Raw genomic sequence first — 19,816 nt, forward strand, 5'->3', positions numbered from 1 at the left:
GTGTTTACTATGCACACGAGAAGGGATGGGCAGGGTTGCAGCCTGCAGCACTGCCCACAGACAGGCCTCTGCATACGGCAGTTACTGCTTGGGGTTTCTTTTCTCACCATCATCACCCCAGCTGTGCTCCCAAAGTTAATCCATGGACCACCGGCCTGGCACCACAACTGTTCCAGTGTCTGTAGCCTCACCTTCAGTTCCTACTGTGCCCTGAGAAGCACTTACGGCCTTTGAGCCAGAGGCTCAGCACCCACACACACCCACCTACATCTCCACTAGGCTTCGGGTAGCAGGTCCAACTCCTGAGACTGTGCAGACTCCCATTTTCCAGAGGCCTCTGTTCCCGCTGCTCCCCACCTACAAAGCTTGCCCCAGGGCCACTACACGTGCCGTTCACACTGCCAGGGACACTCCTCCCCCAGTTACTTCCTGCTTGCCCTTCTAGCCTCAGTCCAGCAACCTCCAGACTTTGTCAGATCGTGTATCCACAGCACTTCACAGGGGAGTTATCCACATCCACTGGCCCAGCCACCGCCTCAGTGGCCCACCAAAGACCCACAGATGGAATCAGGGTTCTCATCTCTCTACCTTAGAGCAGCTGCAAGGCTGGCCGGCTCCTCCCACACCCTTGGCCTTACATAGACAGGGTCATCCCACAGGGATGGCTGAGGTTCTTTGCTGGGAGACAGGGAAGACCCTAAAGTAAGGTCTTCAGGGCACTAGCCCCTGCACTCCTCCATTGCTCCTTCATCCACGCAGACATACAGACTTCTGTGAACATATTTGAGTTTATTCTGCCACTGCTACAGGGCCGACTGTCATTTCCAGCCCACTGAGGTTCAGGGTATGGCCAGGCTGGGATTCGCGCAGGCCCAGGATGAAAGGGACACCGAGTGTGTTGGGGTGGGGGTGGCTGGCTTTGATCCCTGCCCCAGTGGGTTGGCCAGGTGGTCAGAGCCTCCAGGTTCCCTCACACACAGCCTGGTACATTTCTGCCGTCAGGGGCCGGAAGGACTGGGCCCGGCTGTCCAGTACAAACAGAGGGTCAACCACGATCCCCACATTGAAGCCCTCACGCACCAACCGGGTCTTCATCAGTTTGAACGTGCTGGTGACCTCCATGGCGTCCTGCAGGGCAGTGACCATGGTCCCCTCACTGTGACATCCACCCGCCCCCCGGCTATGATCTTCCACCCACCCCCCCACCCGGCCACCCTGGGCTCACCTGGATGCGGATGAAATGGGGGGTAGCGTAGGCAGGGAGCCAAGCGCGAACGTGCTGGTACAACTTCTGCCCGTCGAAAGTCTGGCCGGGGGCTAGCTGCACAGCAGCCATGCCCACCTTACCCTCACACCCTAGAGAGCAGTCTGGTCACTCTCGGCTGACCCATCTCGAGGGCCCATAGCTGACCCTCCAGCCTCGCCCAGCTCTGCTCACTGGCTGTGAGATCCAGCAAGTCTCTAAACCTCTCCGGGCTCTAGCACTTCCCCACCTGTAAAATCAGAATAACGACCCCTCCACCCACAAAGCTGTTGGAAGTTTAAAATGAGAACCCTCCGCACCTGGCACACACACGCCATACACGTTAACCTGTTGCAGGAAGTCCACCTGCGACAGCACGCCCTCCACCTCGTGCGTGGACACGTTCTCGCCTTTCCATCTGCAGGGTTGGAGCCGGCGCTTGTGACCACGCCCCGGAGGAGAGGCCCCGCCTCCTGCCCCCGCCCCGCCCCTTTTGGGGAGCAGGAGGCCCGGTCAGCCCCGCCCCTTCTAAAATTGAGAAGCCCCGCCTTCGCGTGGGAAGTCCTGACTCCAAGTTCCTCCCTCTTACGATAGGAAAGTCCCGCCACTTCAGCCTGACTCCCTCTAGGATCTGAAAGCGTCCGTGGCCCCGCCCCAGCCCCGCCCCGAGAAACCCTGCCTCGGACCGGAAGGTGTCCCCGAGGCGGTCGCGGAAGTAGAGGAAGCCTTCGCGGTCCATGGCCAGTACGTCCCCGGTGTTGTAGTAAACGTCGCCCGATTGCCGCACGTTGCGCACCAGCTTCCGTTCCGACAGCTCTCGGGGGCCGCGGTAGCCCACGAAGGGTTGCTGGCTTACCACCTTGGTCAGCAGCAGCCCCGGCTCCCCTGGGGTAGGAGCAGGAACAAGAACTCCTGGAGCCCACCAGCCCAGCCCCCTGCTGGAGGTTTTCAACAACGGTGGACTCTTCATCACCCAGCCCCCTGCCAAGGACAGACCCAAAGACACAGACAGGGAGATCCAGAGATGAGAGAGAGATTCAGAGACCCTGAGAGACTGCGACGAGCGACACAGAAAATGAGAGAGAAGTATAGAGAAGGCGGTATCGGGGAGCCCATGAGAAACAGGAAAAGGATAACAAGGGATGGAAGACGGACAGACAAATGGCAGTGAGAAGAGATATGACCAGGACCTTGCAAGGCCCTGGGAGAAGACACTAACAGAAGGTACAGGACAAGGGACCAATGGCTGGAATGCCGTCTTCCACAGAAAGCTCAAGAGAATAAATCAGATGGACACCCAGAGACCCAGTAAATCAGAGCAAGAGATCAAGGCAGGGGAGCTGGACAGAGCCGAGAAGCTGAGGCGGAGGCCCCAGATGGTGGTAAGACAGGCCACTGGCTCAGGGTCCAGATGAAGACTGCATACCCCTCTAGTGAGCACCAACGTCAAGGTTTTGGGCAGCTCGTTCCAGCCAAGGAGAAGACTGAGGGTCGCCACCCCCACCACCCAGGAAAGGCTCCTCAACCCCCATACCTAGCCCTACAGGGATGCAGAAGCCCTGATTGTCCCTCACAGGCTCCGCCGCCTCCATGTCGAACTGCACCAGCTCAAAGGGGGACAGCATCTGGGGTAGAGGGTGAGGTGTTGACATAGGTCCTGTGGGCTCAGCCTCAGTCAGGGCAGCTGCACACCAGGCACCCGCACACTCACTCGAAGGAGGCAGCTCATCTTGCCCAGGGCCCCGCAGCGCCCCACATAGTTGACTAAGCCCATGTTGCCTTCTGTGGAGCCGTAGACTTCCCAGATCCGAATAGGACCGAAGCGCTGCTGGAAGGTCTCCCACACATCAGCCCGGAGTCCATTGCCCATTGCCAGGCGGACTGTATGTGTCCGGTCCTCTGGTTTCTACAGGAATGTCCCCAGAAGGGTGAGGAGGAGGTGCTCTTGGGGCATGCCTTGGAACCTTTACCTAGAGGGGGTGTTATCCTGGGTCCTTACCTTGGGAGTTACCTGGAAGGTGATGGGGGACCTCTAACCTAAGGGATCTACCTGGGTTACTTATACATGAGATTAGTTACTGGAGTCTTTTAAATAGAGGGTTACCTGCAGGGATGACCTGGGAGCTTTGCCTGGGGGACGTTACCAGAGGTGACTGGAGGCCTCATCTGGGGTCTCACCTAAGAGTAGTTACCTAGAACTTTAATTTAATGGAAATTTAATTTTAATTAATTAATTTTTAATGGAAATTCTCACGATAGGGGTAAGGGATATTATCCCTGTTTTCCAAATGAGGACACTGAGGCTCAAGGTAGCACAGCTATCAAAGAAACCACTATTGGAAGCCTTGTATGGAATTCATTATCTGGGGTTCTTGCATGAGGTGTATTATCTGAGGGACTTGAGTTCAGTACCTGAATCTTTACCTGAGACCTTTACCTGGGATATCATCTGGGATTTCATACTTGAGTATTCACCATGGAGCCCTAAACTTAGAGCCTCACCTGGGGAATGTTACACAAGTACCGCAGGAGCTCGCCCACATACAGGATCACTGTCACCCCATGCTGCCGACAGTCATCCCAGAAGCAGGAAGTAGAGAACTTGGGGGCCAGAACACAGGTGGCTCCTGGGAGATGACAGGAGAGGGGGTTTCAGGTCATGCTTCCAAATTGTTGTAAGAAGCTGCTTTTAGCACCTGTGTTCACCCACCCCCACACCCTGAAATACAGGACAATACTGAGTTCATCTTTGTGTCCTTGGCCCAGCCAGGACTGCTCTCACTAGAAAAGCATAGGCAGGCCTGGGTTCAAATCCTGTCTCCAGGATACCTCGAAAGCTCCGTGCCTGTTATAAAGTGACCAATGCTAAATAAGGGCTGTAAATATTAATTTTTTTATTTTTATTTTTGAGACGGAGTCTCGCTCTGTTGCCCAGGCTGGAGTGCAGTGGTGCAATCTCCGCTCACTGCAACCTCTGCCTCCCGGGTTCAAGTGATTCTCCTGCCTCAGCCTTCTGAGTAGCTGGGATTATGGGCACCCACCACCGCGGCTGGCTAATTTTTGTACTTTTTTTAGTACAACATGGTTTCACCATGTTGGCCAGGCTGGTCTTGAACTCCTGACCTTTCAGGTGATCCACCCGCCTCGGCCTCCAAAGTGCTGGGATTACAGGCATGAGCCACCGCACCCAGCCACATTTTTAATTTGTATTTTTACTTGTCACTGATTCGAAGTTCAGATCACTCTTGATTACGATAAATGAATGCCCACCTAAGCAGATGGGTGGGCAGGTGGATGGATACGGTGGATGGATGGAAAAATGAATGGATGGACAGTTAGAGTAGTGAGTGAGTAGATGGATGGGTGGACAGTTAGAGTAGTCAGTGAGTGGATGGATGGATGGACTGTTAAGATTAGTGAGTGAGTAGATGGATGGGTGGACATTTAGAGTAGTGAGTGAGGAGATGGATTGGTGGACAGAGTAGTGAGTGAGTAGATGGATGGGTGGACAGTTAGAGTAGTGAGTGAGTAGATGGATGGGTAGACAGTTAGAAAAGTGAGTGAGTAGATGGATGGGTGGGCAGTTAGAGTAGTGAGTAAGTAGATGGATGGGTGGACAGAGTAGTGAGTGAGTAGATGGATGGATGGACAGTTAGAGTAGTGAGTGAGTAGATGGATGGGTGGGCAGTTAGAGTAGTGAGTGAGTAGATGGATGGTGGGCAGTTAGAGTAGTGAGTGAGTAGATGGATGGGTGGACAGTTAGAATAGTGAGTAGATGGATGGGTGGGTGGACAGTGAGAGTAGTGAGTGAGTAGATGGATGGGTGGACATTTAGAGTAGTGAGTGAGTAGATGGATGGATGGACAGTTATAGGAGTGAGTGAGTAGATGGATGGGTGGACATTTAGAGTAGTGAGTGAGTGGATGGATGGGTGGGCAGTTAGAGTAGTGAGTGAGTAGATGGATGGGTGGACAGTTAGAATAGTGAGTAGATGGATGGGTGGGTGGACAGTTAGAGTAGTGAGTGAGTAGATGGATGGGTGGGCAGTTAGAGTAGTGAGTGAGTAGATGGATGGGTGGGGAGTTAGAGTAGTGAGTAGATGGATGGGTGGGTGGACAGTTAGAGTAGTGAGTGAGTAGATGGATGGGTGGACATTTAGAGTAGTGAGTGAGTAGATGGATGGGTGGGCAGTTAGAGTAGTGAGTGAGTAGATGGATAGGTGGACAGAGTAGTGAGTGAGTAGATGAATGGGTGGACATTTAGAGTAGTGAGTGACTAGATGGATGGGTGGACATTTAGAGTAGTGAGTGAGTAGATGGATGGGTGGGCAGTTAGAGTAGTGAGTGAGTAGATGGATGGGTGGACAGTTAGAGTAGTGAGTGAGAAGATGGATGGGTGAACAGAGTAGTGAGTGAGTAGATAGATGGGTGGACAGAGTAGTGAGTGAGTAGATAGATGGGTGGACAGAGTAGTGAGTGAGTAGATGGATGGGTGGATAGTTAGAGTAGTGAGTGAGTAGATGGATGGGTGGACAGAGTAGTGAGTGAGTAGATGGATGGATGGACAGTTAGAGTAGTGAGTGAGTAGATGGATGGGTGGACATTTAGAGTAGTGAGTGAGTAGATGGATGGGTGGACATTTAGAGTAGTGAGTGAGTAGATGAATGGGTGGGCAGTTAGAGTAGTGAGTGAGTAGATGGATGGGTGGACAGTTAGAATAGTGAGTAGATGGATGGGTGGGTGGACAGTTAGAGTAGTGAGTGAGTAGATGGATGGGTGGGCAGTTAGAGTAGTGAGTGAGTAGATGGATGGGTGGGCAGTTAGAGTAGTGAGTGAGTAGATGGATGGGTGGACAGTTAGAGTAGTGAGTGAGAAGATGGATGGGTGGACAGTTAGAGTAATGAGTGAGTGGATGGAAAGGTGGACAGTTAGAATAGTTAGTAGATGGATGGGTGGACAGTTAGAATAGTGAGTAGATGGATGTGTCGACAGTTAGAATAGTGAGTAGATAGATGGGTGGACAGAGTAGTGAGTGAGTGGATGGATGGGTGGACAGTTAGAGTAGTGAGTGAGTAGATGGATGGGTGGGCCGTTAGAGTAGTGAGTGAGTAGATGGATGGGTGGATACTTAGAGTAGTGAGTGAGTAGATAGATGGGTGGACAGAGTAGTGAGTGAGTAGATGGATGGATGGACATTTGGCGTAGTGAGTGAGTAGATGGATGGGTGGACATTTAGAGTAGTGAGTGAGTAGATGGATGGGTGGACAGTTAGAGTAGTGAGTGAGTAGATGGATGGGTGGACAGAGTAGTGAGTGAGTAGATGGATGGGGGGACATTTAGAGTAGTGAGTGAGTAGATGGATGGGTGGACATTTAGAGTAGTGAGTGAGTAGATGGATGGGTGGGCAGTTAGAGTAGTGAGTGAGTAGGTGGATGAGTGGACAGTTAGAGTAGTGAGTGAGAAGATGGATGGGTGAACAGAGTAGTGAGTGAGTAGATGGGTGGACAGAGTAGTGAGTGAGTAGATAGATGGGTGGACAGAGTAGTGAGTGAGTAGATGGATGGGTGGATAGTTAGAGTAGTGAGTGAGTAGATGGATGGGTGGACAGAGTAGTGAGTGTGTAGTTGGATGGGTGCATAGTTAGAGTAGTGAGTGAGTAGATGGATGGGTGGATAGAGTAGTGAGTGAGTAGATGGATGGGTGGACAGTTAGAATAGTGAGTAGATGGATGGGTGGGTGGACAGTTAGAGTAGTGAGTGAGTAGATGGATGGGTGGACAGTTAGAGTAGTGAGTGAGAACATGGATGGGTGGACAGTTAGAGTATTGAGTGAGTAGATGCATGGGTGGGCAGTTAGAGTAGTGAGTGAGTAGATGGATGGGTGGGCAGTTAGAGTAGTGAGTGAGTAGATGGATGGGTGGACAGAATAGTGAGTAGATGGATGAGTGGACAGTTAGAGTAGTGAGTAGGTGGATGGGTGGACAGTTAGAGTAGTGAGTGAGTAGATGCATGGGTGGGCAGTTAGAGTAGTGAGTGAGTAGATGCATGGGTGGGCAGTTAGAGTAGTGAGTGAGTAGATGCATGGGTGGGCAGTTAGAGTAGTGAGTGAGTAGATGGATGGGTGGGCAGTTAGAGTAGTGAATGAGTAGATGGATGGGTGGACAGAATAGTGAGTAGATGGATGGATGGGTGGACAGTTAGAGTAGTGAGTAAGTAGATGGATGCGTGGACAGTTAGAGTAGTGAGTGAGAAGATGGATGGGTAGACAGTGTAGTGAGTGAGTGGATGGATGGGTGGACAGTTAGAGTAGTGAGTGAGTGGATGGATGGGTGGACATTTAGAGTAGTGAGTGAGTAGATGGATGGGTGGACAGTTAGAATAGTGAGTAGATGGATGGGTGGGTGGACAGTTAGAGTAGTGAGTGAGTAGATGGATGGGTGGACAGTTAGAGTAGTGAGTGAGAACATGGATGGGTGGACAGTTAGAGTAGTGAGTGAGTAGATGCATGGGTGGGCAGTTAGAGTAGTGAGTGAGTAGATGGATGGGTGGGCAGTTAGAGTAGTGAGTGAGTAGATGGATGGGTGGACAGAATAGTGAGTAGATGGATGGGTGGACAGTTAGAGTAGTGAGTAGGTGGATGGGTGGACAGTTAGAGTAGTGAGTGAGTAGATGCATGGGTGGGCAGTTAGAGTAGTGAATGAGTAGATGGATGGGTGGACAGAATAGTGAGTAGATGGATGGATGGGTGGACAGTTAGAGTAGTGAGTGAGAAGATGGATGGGTAGACAGTGTAGTGAGTGAGTGGATGGATGGGTGGACAGTTAGAGTAGTGAGTGAGTGGATGGATGGGTGGACATTTAGAGTAGTGAGTGCGTAGATGGATGGGTGGACAGTTAGAATAGTGAGTAGATGGATGGGTGGGTGGACAGAGTAGTGAGTGAGTAGATGGATGGGTGGACAGTTAGAGTAGTGAGTGAGAACATGGATGGGTGGACAGTTAGAGTAGTGAGTGAGTAGATGCATGGGTGGGCAGTTAGAGTAGTGAGTGAGTAGATGGATGGGTGGGCAGTTAGAGTAGTGAGTGAGTAGATGGATGGGTGGACAGAATAGTGAGTAGATGGATGGGTGGACAGTTAGAGTAGTGAGTGAGTAGATGCATGGGTGGGCAGTTAGAGTAGTGAGTAGATGGATGGATGGGTGGACAGTTAGAGTAGTGAGTGAGTAGATGGATGGGTGGACAGAATAGTGAGTAGATGGATGGGTGGACAGTTAGAGTAGTGAGTAGGTGGATGAGTGGACAGTTAGAGTAGTGAGTGAGTAGATGCATGGGTGGGCAGTTAGAGTAGTGAGTGAGTAGATGCATGGGTGGGCAGTTAGAGTAGTGAGTGAGTAGATGCATGGGTGGGCAGTTAGAGTAGTGAATGAGTAGATGGATGGGTGGACAGAATAGTGAGTAGATGGATGGATGGGTGGACAGTTAGAGTAGTGAATGAGTAGATGGATGCGTGGACAGTTAGAGTAGTGAGTGAGAAGATGGATGGGTAGACAGTGTAGTGAGTGAGTGGATGGATGGGTGGACATTTAGAGTAGTGAGTGAGTGGATGGATGGGTGGACAGTTAGAATAGTGAGTAGATGGATGGGTGGGTGGACAGTTAGAGTAGTGAGTGAGTAGATGGATGGGTGGGTGGACAGAGTAGTGAGTGAGTAGATGGATGGGTAGACAGAGTAGTGAGTGAGTAGATGGATGGGTGGACAGTTAGTGTAGTGAGTGAGTAGATGGATGGGTGGACAGTTAGAGTAGTGAGTGAGTGGATGGATGGGTGGACAGTTAGAATAGTGAGTAGATGGATGGGTGGACAGAATAGTGAGTAGATGGATGGATGGGTGGACAGTTAGAGTAGTGAGTGAGGAGATGGATGGGTGGACAGTTAGAGTAGTGAGTGAGTAGATGGATGGGTGGACAGTTAGAGTAGTGAGTGAGTGGATGGAGGGTGGACAGTTAGAGTAGTGAGTGAGTAGATGAATGGGTGGACATTTAGAGTAGTGAGTGAGTAGATGGATGGGTGGACAGTTAGAGTAGTGAGTGAGTAGATGGATGGGTGGACAGTTAGTGTAGTGAGTGAGTAGATGGATGGGTGGACAGTTAGAGTAGTGAGTGAGTAGATGGATGGGTGGGCCGTTAGAGTAGTGAGTGAGTAGATGGATGGGTGGACAGAGTAGTGAGTGAGTAGATGGATGGGTGGGCAGTTAGAGTAGTGAGTGAGTGGATGGATGGGTGGGCAGTTAGAATAGTGAGTAGATGGATGGGTGGGTAGACAGTTAGTGTAGTGAGTGAGTAGATGGATGGGTGGACAGTTAGTGTAGTGAGTTAGTGGATGGATGGGTGGGCAGTTAGAGTAGTGAGTGAGTAGATGGATGGGTGGGCAGTTAGAGTAGTGAATGAGTAGATGGATGGGTGGGCTGTTAGAGTAGTGAGTGAGTGGATGGATGGGTGGACAGTTAGAATAGTAAGTAGATGGATGGGTGGGTGGTGACATGCAGAGGCAGGGGGGTAGAAAGATGGATAGGTGGCTGGGCGAGGTGGCTCACGCCTGTAATCCCAGCACTTTGGGAGGCCCAGGTGGGCAGATCACGAGGTCAGGAGATCAAGACCATCCTGGCTAACACGGTGAAACCCCATCTCTACTAAAAATGCAAAAAAAAAAAAAAAAAAATTAACTGGGCGTGGTGGCAGGTGCCTGTAGTCCCAGCTACTCGGGAGGCTGACGCAGGAGAATGGCGTGAACCCGGGAGGCAGAGCTTGCAGTGAGCCGAGATCGCGCCACTGCACTCCAGCCTGGGTGACAGAGTCAGACTGCGTCTCAAAAAAAAAAAAAAAAAAACGGAAGACGGATAGGTGTAAGGATGGAGGATAGATGGGTGGGGTGGATGAATGGATGAGTGAGGAAGTAGGTGAGTACGTAGATGGGTGGGTTGGTGAATTTGTATGGATGTATTGATGTATGGACACATGGATTAATAAGATATAGGGGGCTGGGCGTGGTGGCTCACGCCTGTTATCCCAACACTTTGGGAGGCTAAGGGGGGTGGATCACCTGAAAGATCAGGAGTTTGCGACCAGCCTAGCCAACATGGTGAAACCCCATCTGTACCAAAAAATGCAAAAATTAGCCAGGCGTGGTGGCGCACACCTGTAGTCCCAGCTACTCGGGAGGCTGAGGTGGAAGAATCGCTTGAACCCAGGAGGGGGAGGCTGTAGTGAGCCAAGCTTACACCACTGCACTCCAGCCTGGGTGACAGAGTGAGACCCTGTCTCAAAAAAAAAAAAAGAAGAAAACTGAATCTAACAATACCTCGTTAAAGTTTCCAATTTAACAAGAAATGCAGATGAAAGGGGAACAGAGACCTACAAGAAATACAATGGGGAGACTGTTTAATTGTTAAAAAACAAAAAACAAAAAAACAGCCAATTGGCTGGGCACAGTAGCTCACACCTGTAATCTCAGCACTTTGGGAGGCCAACGTGGTCAGATCACTTGAGGCCAGAAGTTCAAGACCAGACTGGCCAACAGGGTGAAACCCTGTCTTTACTAAAAATACAAAAAAATTAGCTGGGCATGGTGGTCCACACCTGTAATCACAGCTACTCAGAAGGATGAGGCATGAGAATCATTTGAACCCAGGAGGCAGAGGTTGCAGTGAGCCAACATCACACAACTGTACTCCAGCCTGGGTGACAAAGCAAGACTGTCTCTAAAAACAAAACAAAACAAAAACAGCCCACTGGAGAAATCTGAACATAGACTGGACATCATATGATATTAAGGGATTACATCATATGATATTAAGGACATCATATGATATTAATGTTGTTAGGTGTAATAATCACTTTGGTTACAGTTTCTTAAGTGCTTATATGTTAGAGATATGTACTGCAGTATTTACAAGCATAAAGATACAGTGTCTAGGATTTGCTCTGATATATTCTAGAAAGAAATAGGGAAGTGGCTGGGCATGGTGGCTCACGCCTGTAATCCCAGCACTTTGGGAGGCTGAGGCAGGTGGATCACCTGAGGTCAGGAGTTCGAGACCAGCCTGGCCAACATGGCGAAACCCTGTCTCTACTAAAAATACAAAAATTAGCCGGGTGTGGTAGCACGTGCCTGTAATCCCAGCTATTCAGGAGGCTGAGGCAGAAAACTGATTGAACCCTGGAGGGGGCGGAGGTTGCGGTGAGCCAAGATGGTGCCATTGCACTCCAGCCTGGGCGACAGAGCGAGACTCTGTCTCAAAAACAAACAAACAAGAAAGAAACAGGGAAGTACATGTGAAATTAAACTGGCCCCGGGCGCAGTGGCTCACGCCTTTAATCCCAGCACTTTGGGAGGCTGAGGCGGGCGGATCACGAGGTCAGGAGATTGAGACCATCCTGGCGAACACCGTGAAACCCTGTCTCTACCAAAAATACAAAAAAAAAGCCAGGCGTGGTGGCGGGCGCCTGTAGTCCCAGCTACTCCGGAGACTGAGGCAGCAGAATGGCATGAACCCAGGAGGTGGAGCTTGCAGTGAGCAGAGATTGCACCACTGCACTCCAGCCTGGGCGACAGAGCGAGACTCCGTCTCAAAGAAAAAAAAAAAGAAATTAACCTGGCAGCACGTTAACAATTATTGAAGCAGGGCAAAGATACATGAGATGTCATCAAACTATTTTCACTTTTTTTTTTTTTTTTTGAGACGGAGTCTCGCTTTTTGCACAGGCTGGAGTGCAATGGCGAGATCTCGGCTCACTGCAACCCCTGCCTCCCGGGTTCAAGCGATTCTCCCGCCTCAGCCTCCCCAGTAGCTGGAAATACAGGCGCCCACCACCATGCCCAGCTAATTTTGTATTTTCAGTAGAGACAGGGTTTTACCATGTTGGCCAGGCTAGTCTCAAATTCCTGACTTCAGGATCCGCCAGCCTCAGTCTCCCAAAGTGCTGGGATTACAGGCGTGAGCCACCATACCCCGGTAATTTTTGTATTTTAGGTAGACACGGATTTCGCCATGTTAGCCAGGCTGATCTTGAACTCCTGACCTCAGGTGATCCACCAGCCTCATCCTCCCAAAGTGCTGGGATTACAGGCGTAAGCCACTGGGCATGGCCTAAACTTTTCATAATTAAAAAAAAAAACTTGGCTGGGCACAGTGGCTCACGCCTGTAATCCCAGCACTTTGGGAGGCCGAGGCGGGCAGATCACCTGAGGTCGGGAGTTTGAGACAAGCCTGACCAACATGGAGAAACCCCGTCTCTACTAAAAACATAAAAAAAAATTAGCTGGTCGTGAGGGCACATGCCTGTAATCCCAGCTACTCGGGAGGCTGAGGCAGGAGAATCACTTGAACCCACGAGGCAGAGGTTGCAGTGAGCCGACATCGCGCCATTGCACTCCATCCTGGGCAACAATAGTGAAACCCCGACTCAAAAAAAAAAAAAAAAAAAATTTTGGCCGGGCCCAATAGTTCACGCCTGTAATCCCAGCACTTTGGGAGGCCGAAGCAGGCAGATCACGAGGTCAGGAGTTTGAGACCAGCCTGGCCAACATGGTTAAACCCCGTGTCTACTAAAAATACAAAAGTTAGCCAGGCACGGTGGTGGGAGCCTGTAATAACAGCTACTAGGGAGGCTGAGGCAGGAGAATCGCTCACAAGTGCTCACCACCATGCCTGGCTTTTTTTTTTTTTTAACAGATGGACTCTCACTATGTTGTCCAGGCTGGTGTTGAACTCCTGGGCTCAAGTGATCCTCCTGCCTTGGTACCCCAAAGTGCAGGGATTACAGGCATGAGGAACCACACCTGGCCATGATAAAAGTTTGAAAACAAAAAGAGGCCGGGTGCGGTGGTTCACGCCTGTAATCCCAGCACTTTGGGAGGCCGAGGTGGGTGGATCACCTGAGGTCAGGAGTTCGAGACCAGCCTGGCCAACATGGCAAAACCCCGTCTCTACTAAGAATACAAACATTAGCCAGGTGTAGTGGCGCATGCCTGTAATCCCAGCTACTCAGGAGGCTCAGCCTCAGCAGAGAATTGCTTGAACCCAGGAGGCGGAGGTTGTGGTGATCTGAGATGGTGCCACTGCACTCCAGCCTGGGCGACAGAGCAAGACTCTGTCTCAAAAACAAACAAAAAAGAAACAGAGAAGTACATGCGAAATTAAACTGGCAACATGTTAACAATTATTGATGCTGGGCGAAGATACATGAGATGTCATGAAACTATTTTCACTTTTTTTTTTTTTTGCAAGGAAGTTTCACTCTTTTTGCAACCCCCGCCTCCCAGGTTCAAGCGATTTTCCTGCCTCAGCCTCCCGAGTAGCTGGAAATACAGGCTCGCATCACCGCGCCCAGCTAATTTTGTATTTTCAGTACAGACAGGGTTTTACCATGTTGGCCAGGCTGGTCTCAAACTCCTGATTTCAGGTGATCCACTGGCCTCAGCTTCCCAAAGTGCTGGGATTACAGGCGTGAGCCACCATGACTGGCTAACTTTTCTATTTTAAGTAGAGACAGATTTCACTATGTTGACCAGGCTTGTCTCGAACTCCTGACCTCAGGTGATCCACCCACCTCATCCTGCCAAAGTGCTGGGATTACAGGCATGAACCACCGGGCACGGCCTAAACTTTTCATAATTTAAAAAAAAAAAAAAACTTGACCAGGCGCGGTGGCTCACGCCTGTAATCCCAGCACTTTGGGAGGCTGAGGTGGGTGGATCACGAGGTCAGGTGTTGGAGACCAGCCTGGCCAACATGGTGAGACCCCATCTATACTAAAAATTCAAAAATTAGCCGGGCATGGTGGTGGGCACCTGTAATAACAGCTACTCGGGATGCTGAGGCAGGAGAAGAGAATGGCTCACAAGTGCTTACCACTGTTGCGGGAAGTCAGGGACCCCTAACAGAGGAACCAGCTGGAGCCACGGCAGAGGGACATAAATTGTGACGATAACATGGACATTTATCACTTCCCAAATAATACTCTTATAATTTCTTACGCCTGTCTTACTTTAATCTCTTAATCCTGTTATCTTCATAAGCTAAGGATGTACACCACCTCAGGACTCTGTGATAATTGTGTTAACTGTATAAATTGATTGTAAAACGTGTGTTTGAACAATGTGAAATCAGCGCACCTTGAAAAAGAACAGAATAAGAGCGATTTTAGGGAACAAGGGAAGACAACCCTAAGGTCTGACTGCCTGCGGGGTTGGGCAAAAACCGCCATATTTTTCTTCTTGCAGAGAGCCTATAAATGGACATGCAAGTAGGAGAGATATTGCTAAATTCTTTTCCTAGCAAGGAATATTAACATTAAGACCCTGGCAAAGGAATTCATTCCTGGGGGGAGGTCTATAAACAGCCGCTCTGGGAATGTCTGTCCTATGCAGTTGAGATAAGGACTGAGATGCGCCCTGGTCTCCTGCAGTACCCTCAGGCTTACTAGGGTGGGGAAAAACCCTGCCCTGGTAAATTTGAGGTCAGACTGGTTCTCTGCTCTTGAACCCTGTTTTTTGTTGTTTAAGATGTTTATCAAGACAATACGTGCACCACTGAACATAGACCCTTATCAGTTCTGCTTTTGCCCTTTGCCTTGTGGTCTTTGTTGGACTCTGATCAGTAGTTCTGTTTTTTGCCCTTTGAAGCATGTGATCTTTGTACCTACTCCCTGTTCTTGCACCCCTTCCCCTTTTGAAATCCTTAATAAAACTTGCTGGCTTTGAGGCTCAGGTGGGCATCACGGTCCTACCGATACGTGATGTCACCCCGGAGGTCCAGCTGTAAAATTCCTCTCTTTGTACTCTTTCTCTTTATTTCTCAGCCGGCCAACACTTATGGAAAATAGAAAGAACCTACGTCGAGGCTGGGCACAGTGGCTCACGCCTGTAATCCCAGCACTTTGTGAGGCCGAGGCAGGGGGATCATGAGGTCAGGAGATTGAGACCATCCTGGCTAAATGTGAAAACCCATCTCTACTAAAAATACAAAAAATTAGCCGGGCATGGTGGCGGGCACCTGTAGTCCCAGCTACTTGGGAGGCTGAGGCAGAAGAATGGCATGAACCCGGGAGGCGGAGCTTGCAGTGAGCTGAGATCGCACCACTGCACTCCAGCCTGGGTGACAGAGCGAGACTACGTCTCAAAAAAAAAAAAAGGAACCTACGTTGAAATATTAGGGGCAGGTTCCCCCGATACCATCATGCCTGGCTTTTTAAAAAATTTTTTTAACAGATGGCCTCTCACTATGTTGCCCACGCTGGTGTTGAACTCCTGGGCTCAAGTGATCCTCCTGCCTTGGCACCCAAAGTGCAGGGATTATCGGCATGAGCAACCACACCTGGCCATGATAAAAGTTGGAAAACACAAAAAGGCCAGGCGTGGTGGCTCACACCTGTAATCCCAGCGCTTTGGGAGGCAAAGGCGGGCAGATCACAAGGTCAGGAGTTTGAGACCAGCCTGACCAACATGGTGAAACCTAGTCTCTAGTAAAAATACAAAAATTAGCTGGGCGTGGTGGTGCGTGCCTGTAATCCCAGCTACTCAGGAGGCTGAGGCAGGAGAATCGCTTGAACCCGGAAGGCGGAGGTTGCAGTGAGCCGAGATCGTGCCACCGCACTCCAGCCTCGGTGACAGAGCGAGGCTCTGTCTCAAAAAAAAGAGAGAGAGAGAAAATAGCCAGGCGCGGTGGCTCACACCTGTAATCTCAGCATTTGGGAGGCCGAGGCAGGTGAATCACGAGGTCAGGAGTTCAAGACCAGCCTAGCCAAGATGGTGAAATCCCATCTCTACTAAAAGTACAAAAATTAGCCGGGTGTGGTGGTGGGTGCCTGTAATCCCAGTTACACGGGAGGATGAGGCAGGAGAATTGCTTGAACCCAGGAGGCAGAGGTAGCAGTGAGCCAAGATCATGCCACTGCACTCCAGCCTGGGCGACAAAGCAAGACTCCATCTCGAAAAAAAAAATAAATAAGAATTAAAATAAAAAAAGAGATAAAACAAAAAGAACAAGCAATGGAGAGGCCCCCGTCTAGATTCTGAATCAAGAGTCCAGAGAGACAGCCCAATGGAGTGCTTGGGAGCATTCCTACTCCAGCTGCCCTTGGGGCCATGTCACAAATCTGGGCCAGCATCCCCATCATTTCCTGAGCACCACACTTTCCTTGGATGCCTGTGACCATCACTCATATCAGGTCTTGTCACCTCCTGACCAAAGCACTGCCATTAGGGACTGTGTGGGTGTCCAAGCTTCTGTCCATGTGGTCCTGGTACTCATTGGTGGGTGTCCCTTCTCAAAAGTGAGAACACAGGGTGCTGGGTAACCTATGGTGTCTTTTTGCCTTGACCGCCCCACCCTGACACTTACTCCAGTGGTCCTGTAGATTGGAGGGATCCTCAGAAGTGGGCTTACCGAGATCTAAGCAGCCGAGGATCCCAACGACAAGTCCCATCACGTGGTACAGAGGCAGGACCGTGTAAACCACATCATCAGCTGTGGCCCCAGATAAGGACAGCATCTTGCTCATCTGCAGTACCCGCTCATGCGTGAGGATGGCTGGCTTCGGGAGGCCTTGGGATGAAGGCATGGCAAGGGCAGGGTGGTGACATGACAGCACAGAGAGGGGCCTGACCAGAGGGATAGATCTCCAACAGCCAGGCCTACATTGGGGTTTGAGGCTCTCAGAGAACAGTCAAGTATAGGGATTTGTGGTTGGGTTCACAGGCTGAATTGGGACTGAGAGTAATATGTCAAGATCAAAGGTTTCAGTGGCTGTTTACTGGACACAGGAAGAATTCTGGCATTGACCTCTCAAATTACATTGGGGGTCAGAGTTCAGGCCAAATGTCAAAATCAAGTCTGGGAGCAGTGGCTCACGCCTGTAATCCCAGTATTTGGGGAGGCTGAGTTGGGCAGATCACCTGAGGTCAGGGGTTAGAGACCAGCCTGGCCAACTTGGGGGAAACCCTGTCTCTACCAAAAATACAAAAATTAGCCGGGCATGCTGGTGTGTGCCTATAATCCCAGCTACTCAGGAGGCTGAGGCAAGAGTATTGCTTGAACCCAGGAGATGGAGGTTGCAGTGAGCTGAGATTGTACCACTGCACTCCAGCCTAGGTGACAGAAGAAGACTCTGTCTCAAAAAAAAAAAAAAAAAAACAGCAAAACAAACAAAAAACAAATGTCAAAATCAGAGGGTAAAGTGGTTTCAGAGGTCAACACTGAGGCACAAGTCAAGTGTGGGGTCAGGTCAGCCTGAGAGTTCAGAGGCTGGTGCTAGGGCTAATGAGCACCCTCACCAGTGGTCCCCGAGGTATAGATGAAGAGGGCAGGGCTTCTCCATGTGATCCCAGCACGCAGATCAGCAGGCACTGGGTGGGAGGGCGCCGCATCCAGGGCAGCCCCCAGAGCCCCCACCCCTGGTGTAGGGGAGGTATGGCTGAGGTAGAAGCAGCGGATGTTCTCAGCCTGCAGCTTGGGAAGGATCTCCTCCAGGCTCTCCCGGAGGTCTGCAGAGATGGGTCAGAGGAGAAACAGAGGCAAGGCTCACCTTTGAGGTTGCGAGGCGGGATCTGAGACCCATAGATGCAGGCAGAGGAGCAGCTAGTAGAGAAAAGCGTCCATGTTGTTTGGTAAAGAATCCCATCGTTAGTATTTTTGGTCAAATTGTGGGAAAATTAAACTCTAGCGACCTGAGAACTACTTTCTGCTCATAAGTCTTGATTATAATTGCCTGTGAAAGTAGGCAGGTGGGGACCAAGGGCCTCTGCCAGTCCCACCAGGACCCCTGTCCTACAGTCCCTGCCCTTGCCCCCTCCATTCTCCACTGGCTCCAAGGCCCTCACCTGGGTCCACGACCAGCACCCGGGCCCCAGAACTCAGCACAGAGTGCACCAGGGGCATCCCCCGGCCATGCGGGTTGATCCAGGCTGTTGGGCAGCCCAGCTTGGCCAGCCCCAGCCACATACACAGGGCTGGAACAGCCTGGGAAGCCAGCACCAGGAGGGCAGTAGGCTCCCCGGCACACAGGCTCGCACAGCCACCCAGCTCAGCCTTCAGGGCCCATGCCGCCTGGCAGGCCCGGGCATCCAGCTCACCAAAGGTGACTGAGCCGGCCCCAGGCCCCGTCCACACCAAGAGTGCCCTGCCAGGCTGCGCTCGTGCTCGCCGCTCGAAGGCATCTACAAAGGTGTCAGGCGGCTGCCGGCTCAAGCATCTCCTGATCTTCAGGCCCAGGTGGAGGATCTTGGCCAAGAAGATCACATCAGCCGGCAGCCAGCGTAGTCCTGGGGGCAGCCGTGCTGGCAGGAGGGTTAGTGCCAGGGCCGCAGCTGCCAGGCTCAGCCCATGGGGCACCCAGGGGCTGAACCAGGGCTGTGCTAACATGGCCAGCCCAAGTAGCATGCAACATATGGGATCCCCCAGGAGCCAGCGCAGGGTCAAGGCCACAGCCACTGGCCACACTGGCTGCCCCAGGCCCCAGAGCAGGAGAAGCAGCAGCAGCAGCAAGGCCAACTGTCGCCTGACACCCATGGTACCAGCTCCTCCCTAGGAGCAGCAGGTGTGGAATGTTCAGGCTCACCTCTCGCCCCTCAGAGTAGCCCAATGGCTCCTCCCCAGGGGTGGTGGCCCTGGCACTGCTGACAGTGGCTGGTCCTCTCCCCAGGACTTTGCCCCCAGCCCTTCTCCTTTACATGTTTGTTTGCTCTGCCTGGTCTTGTGTGTGGGTTCAGCCCCTCTCTGCCTGGCACTAACCCTTTCCATCACTGGCCTCTGGGTTCCCAGGTCTCTGCCCCTTGGGCACCACCACTAGCCTCCTTCCTGCTGTCCTGCTTGCCCCATACACCCTCCAGGGCTGGCATCTAACTCCCTTGCCTCCCCTCCCGTCCCTGCTGCGTACCAGACACTCAGAGCACAGAAATCCCTGCCCTTGGGAACACTCCAATCAGGCCAAACAGAAAAGCAACAGGACAGCAAGGTGGACCTCACTGGGAGGTCCTCCTGTGACACCCACTTAAACCCTGGGGAGAGGGGCTCAGCCAGGCTAAGCCCCTTGTCCCATGATCCAAGGAATCGTAGCCTCCTGCCAGGCATACAGCAAGTGCTCAGTAGACACAGGAACCCTTGCATCGCCTGGATTCAAACCCAGCTCTGCCCCCCACCCATGTGCTTGCTCTGACTCTCTGCTCCACCTCTGGCTTTGACGACGATGGAGTCCTGGGGTTCAGGAGACTGAAGTCAGCCCATGATGCACACAGTTGGATCATCAAAGCCCTGGCCTCTCACCTTGAGGAGGCAGTCTCAGGAGGTGAATCCAGAGGAGCTGCCATTGGCCTAGGAGCCTGGCAGGTCAGGCTGGGGTATGGCCCTCCAGGCCACTCTACCAGCTCCAAATCCTTACAGCAGGGCACCTAGGCTAGGAGCCACTATTGTGCTGAAGAGGAGAGGCACAAAGAGTGGCTGCTGTCTCCACTGGATGCAGGGGCCTGGGACACTGGCTGGCCACTAGGGGTGGTGTCTCCAACCGCCCAGCAGTCAGCCCCAG

General features: G+C 51.5%; 1 protein-coding gene across 1 annotated transcript; it reads right to left on the reverse strand.

The window, feature by feature from the left end:
• Positions 1-769: 769 nt before the first annotated feature.
• Positions 770-18,839, reverse strand: SLC27A5 (solute carrier family 27 member 5). The gene is made up of 10 exons (XM_054465279.1): positions 18,117-18,839; positions 17,571-17,780; positions 16,684-16,842; positions 3,746-3,870; positions 2,955-3,149; positions 2,778-2,868; positions 1,930-2,128; positions 1,564-1,661; positions 1,226-1,356; positions 770-1,128 (listed from the first exon to the last, which is right to left on the reverse strand). Exons 1-10 carry the CDS (start codon positions 18,802-18,804, stop codon positions 952-954), a joined length of 2,073 nt encoding a protein of 690 aa, XP_054321254.1. The 5' UTR covers positions 18,805-18,839; the 3' UTR covers positions 770-951.
• Positions 18,840-19,816: the final 977 nt, after the last annotated feature.

This window comes from Pongo pygmaeus, chromosome 20 (genome assembly GCF_028885625.2).
Source record: "Pongo pygmaeus isolate AG05252 chromosome 20, NHGRI_mPonPyg2-v2.0_pri, whole genome shotgun sequence".
Classification (NCBI taxonomy): Eukaryota; Metazoa; Chordata; class Mammalia; order Primates; family Hominidae; genus Pongo; species Pongo pygmaeus.

Coding starts and splice junctions, on each gene's coding strand:
- SLC27A5 (XM_054465279.1), bottom strand. CDS start 18,804: ATGGGTGTCAGGCGACAGTTGGCCTTGCTGCTGCTGCTGCTTCTCCTG. Junction 3,871..16,683: donor CCTCGGCTGCTTAGATCTCG/GTAAGCCCACTT, acceptor GTCATCTCCCAG/GAGCCACCTGTGTTCTGGCC. Junction 1,357..1,563: donor GTATGGCGTGTGTGTGCCAG/GTGCGGAGGGTT, acceptor ACTGCTCTCTAG/GGTGTGAGGGTAAGGTGGGC.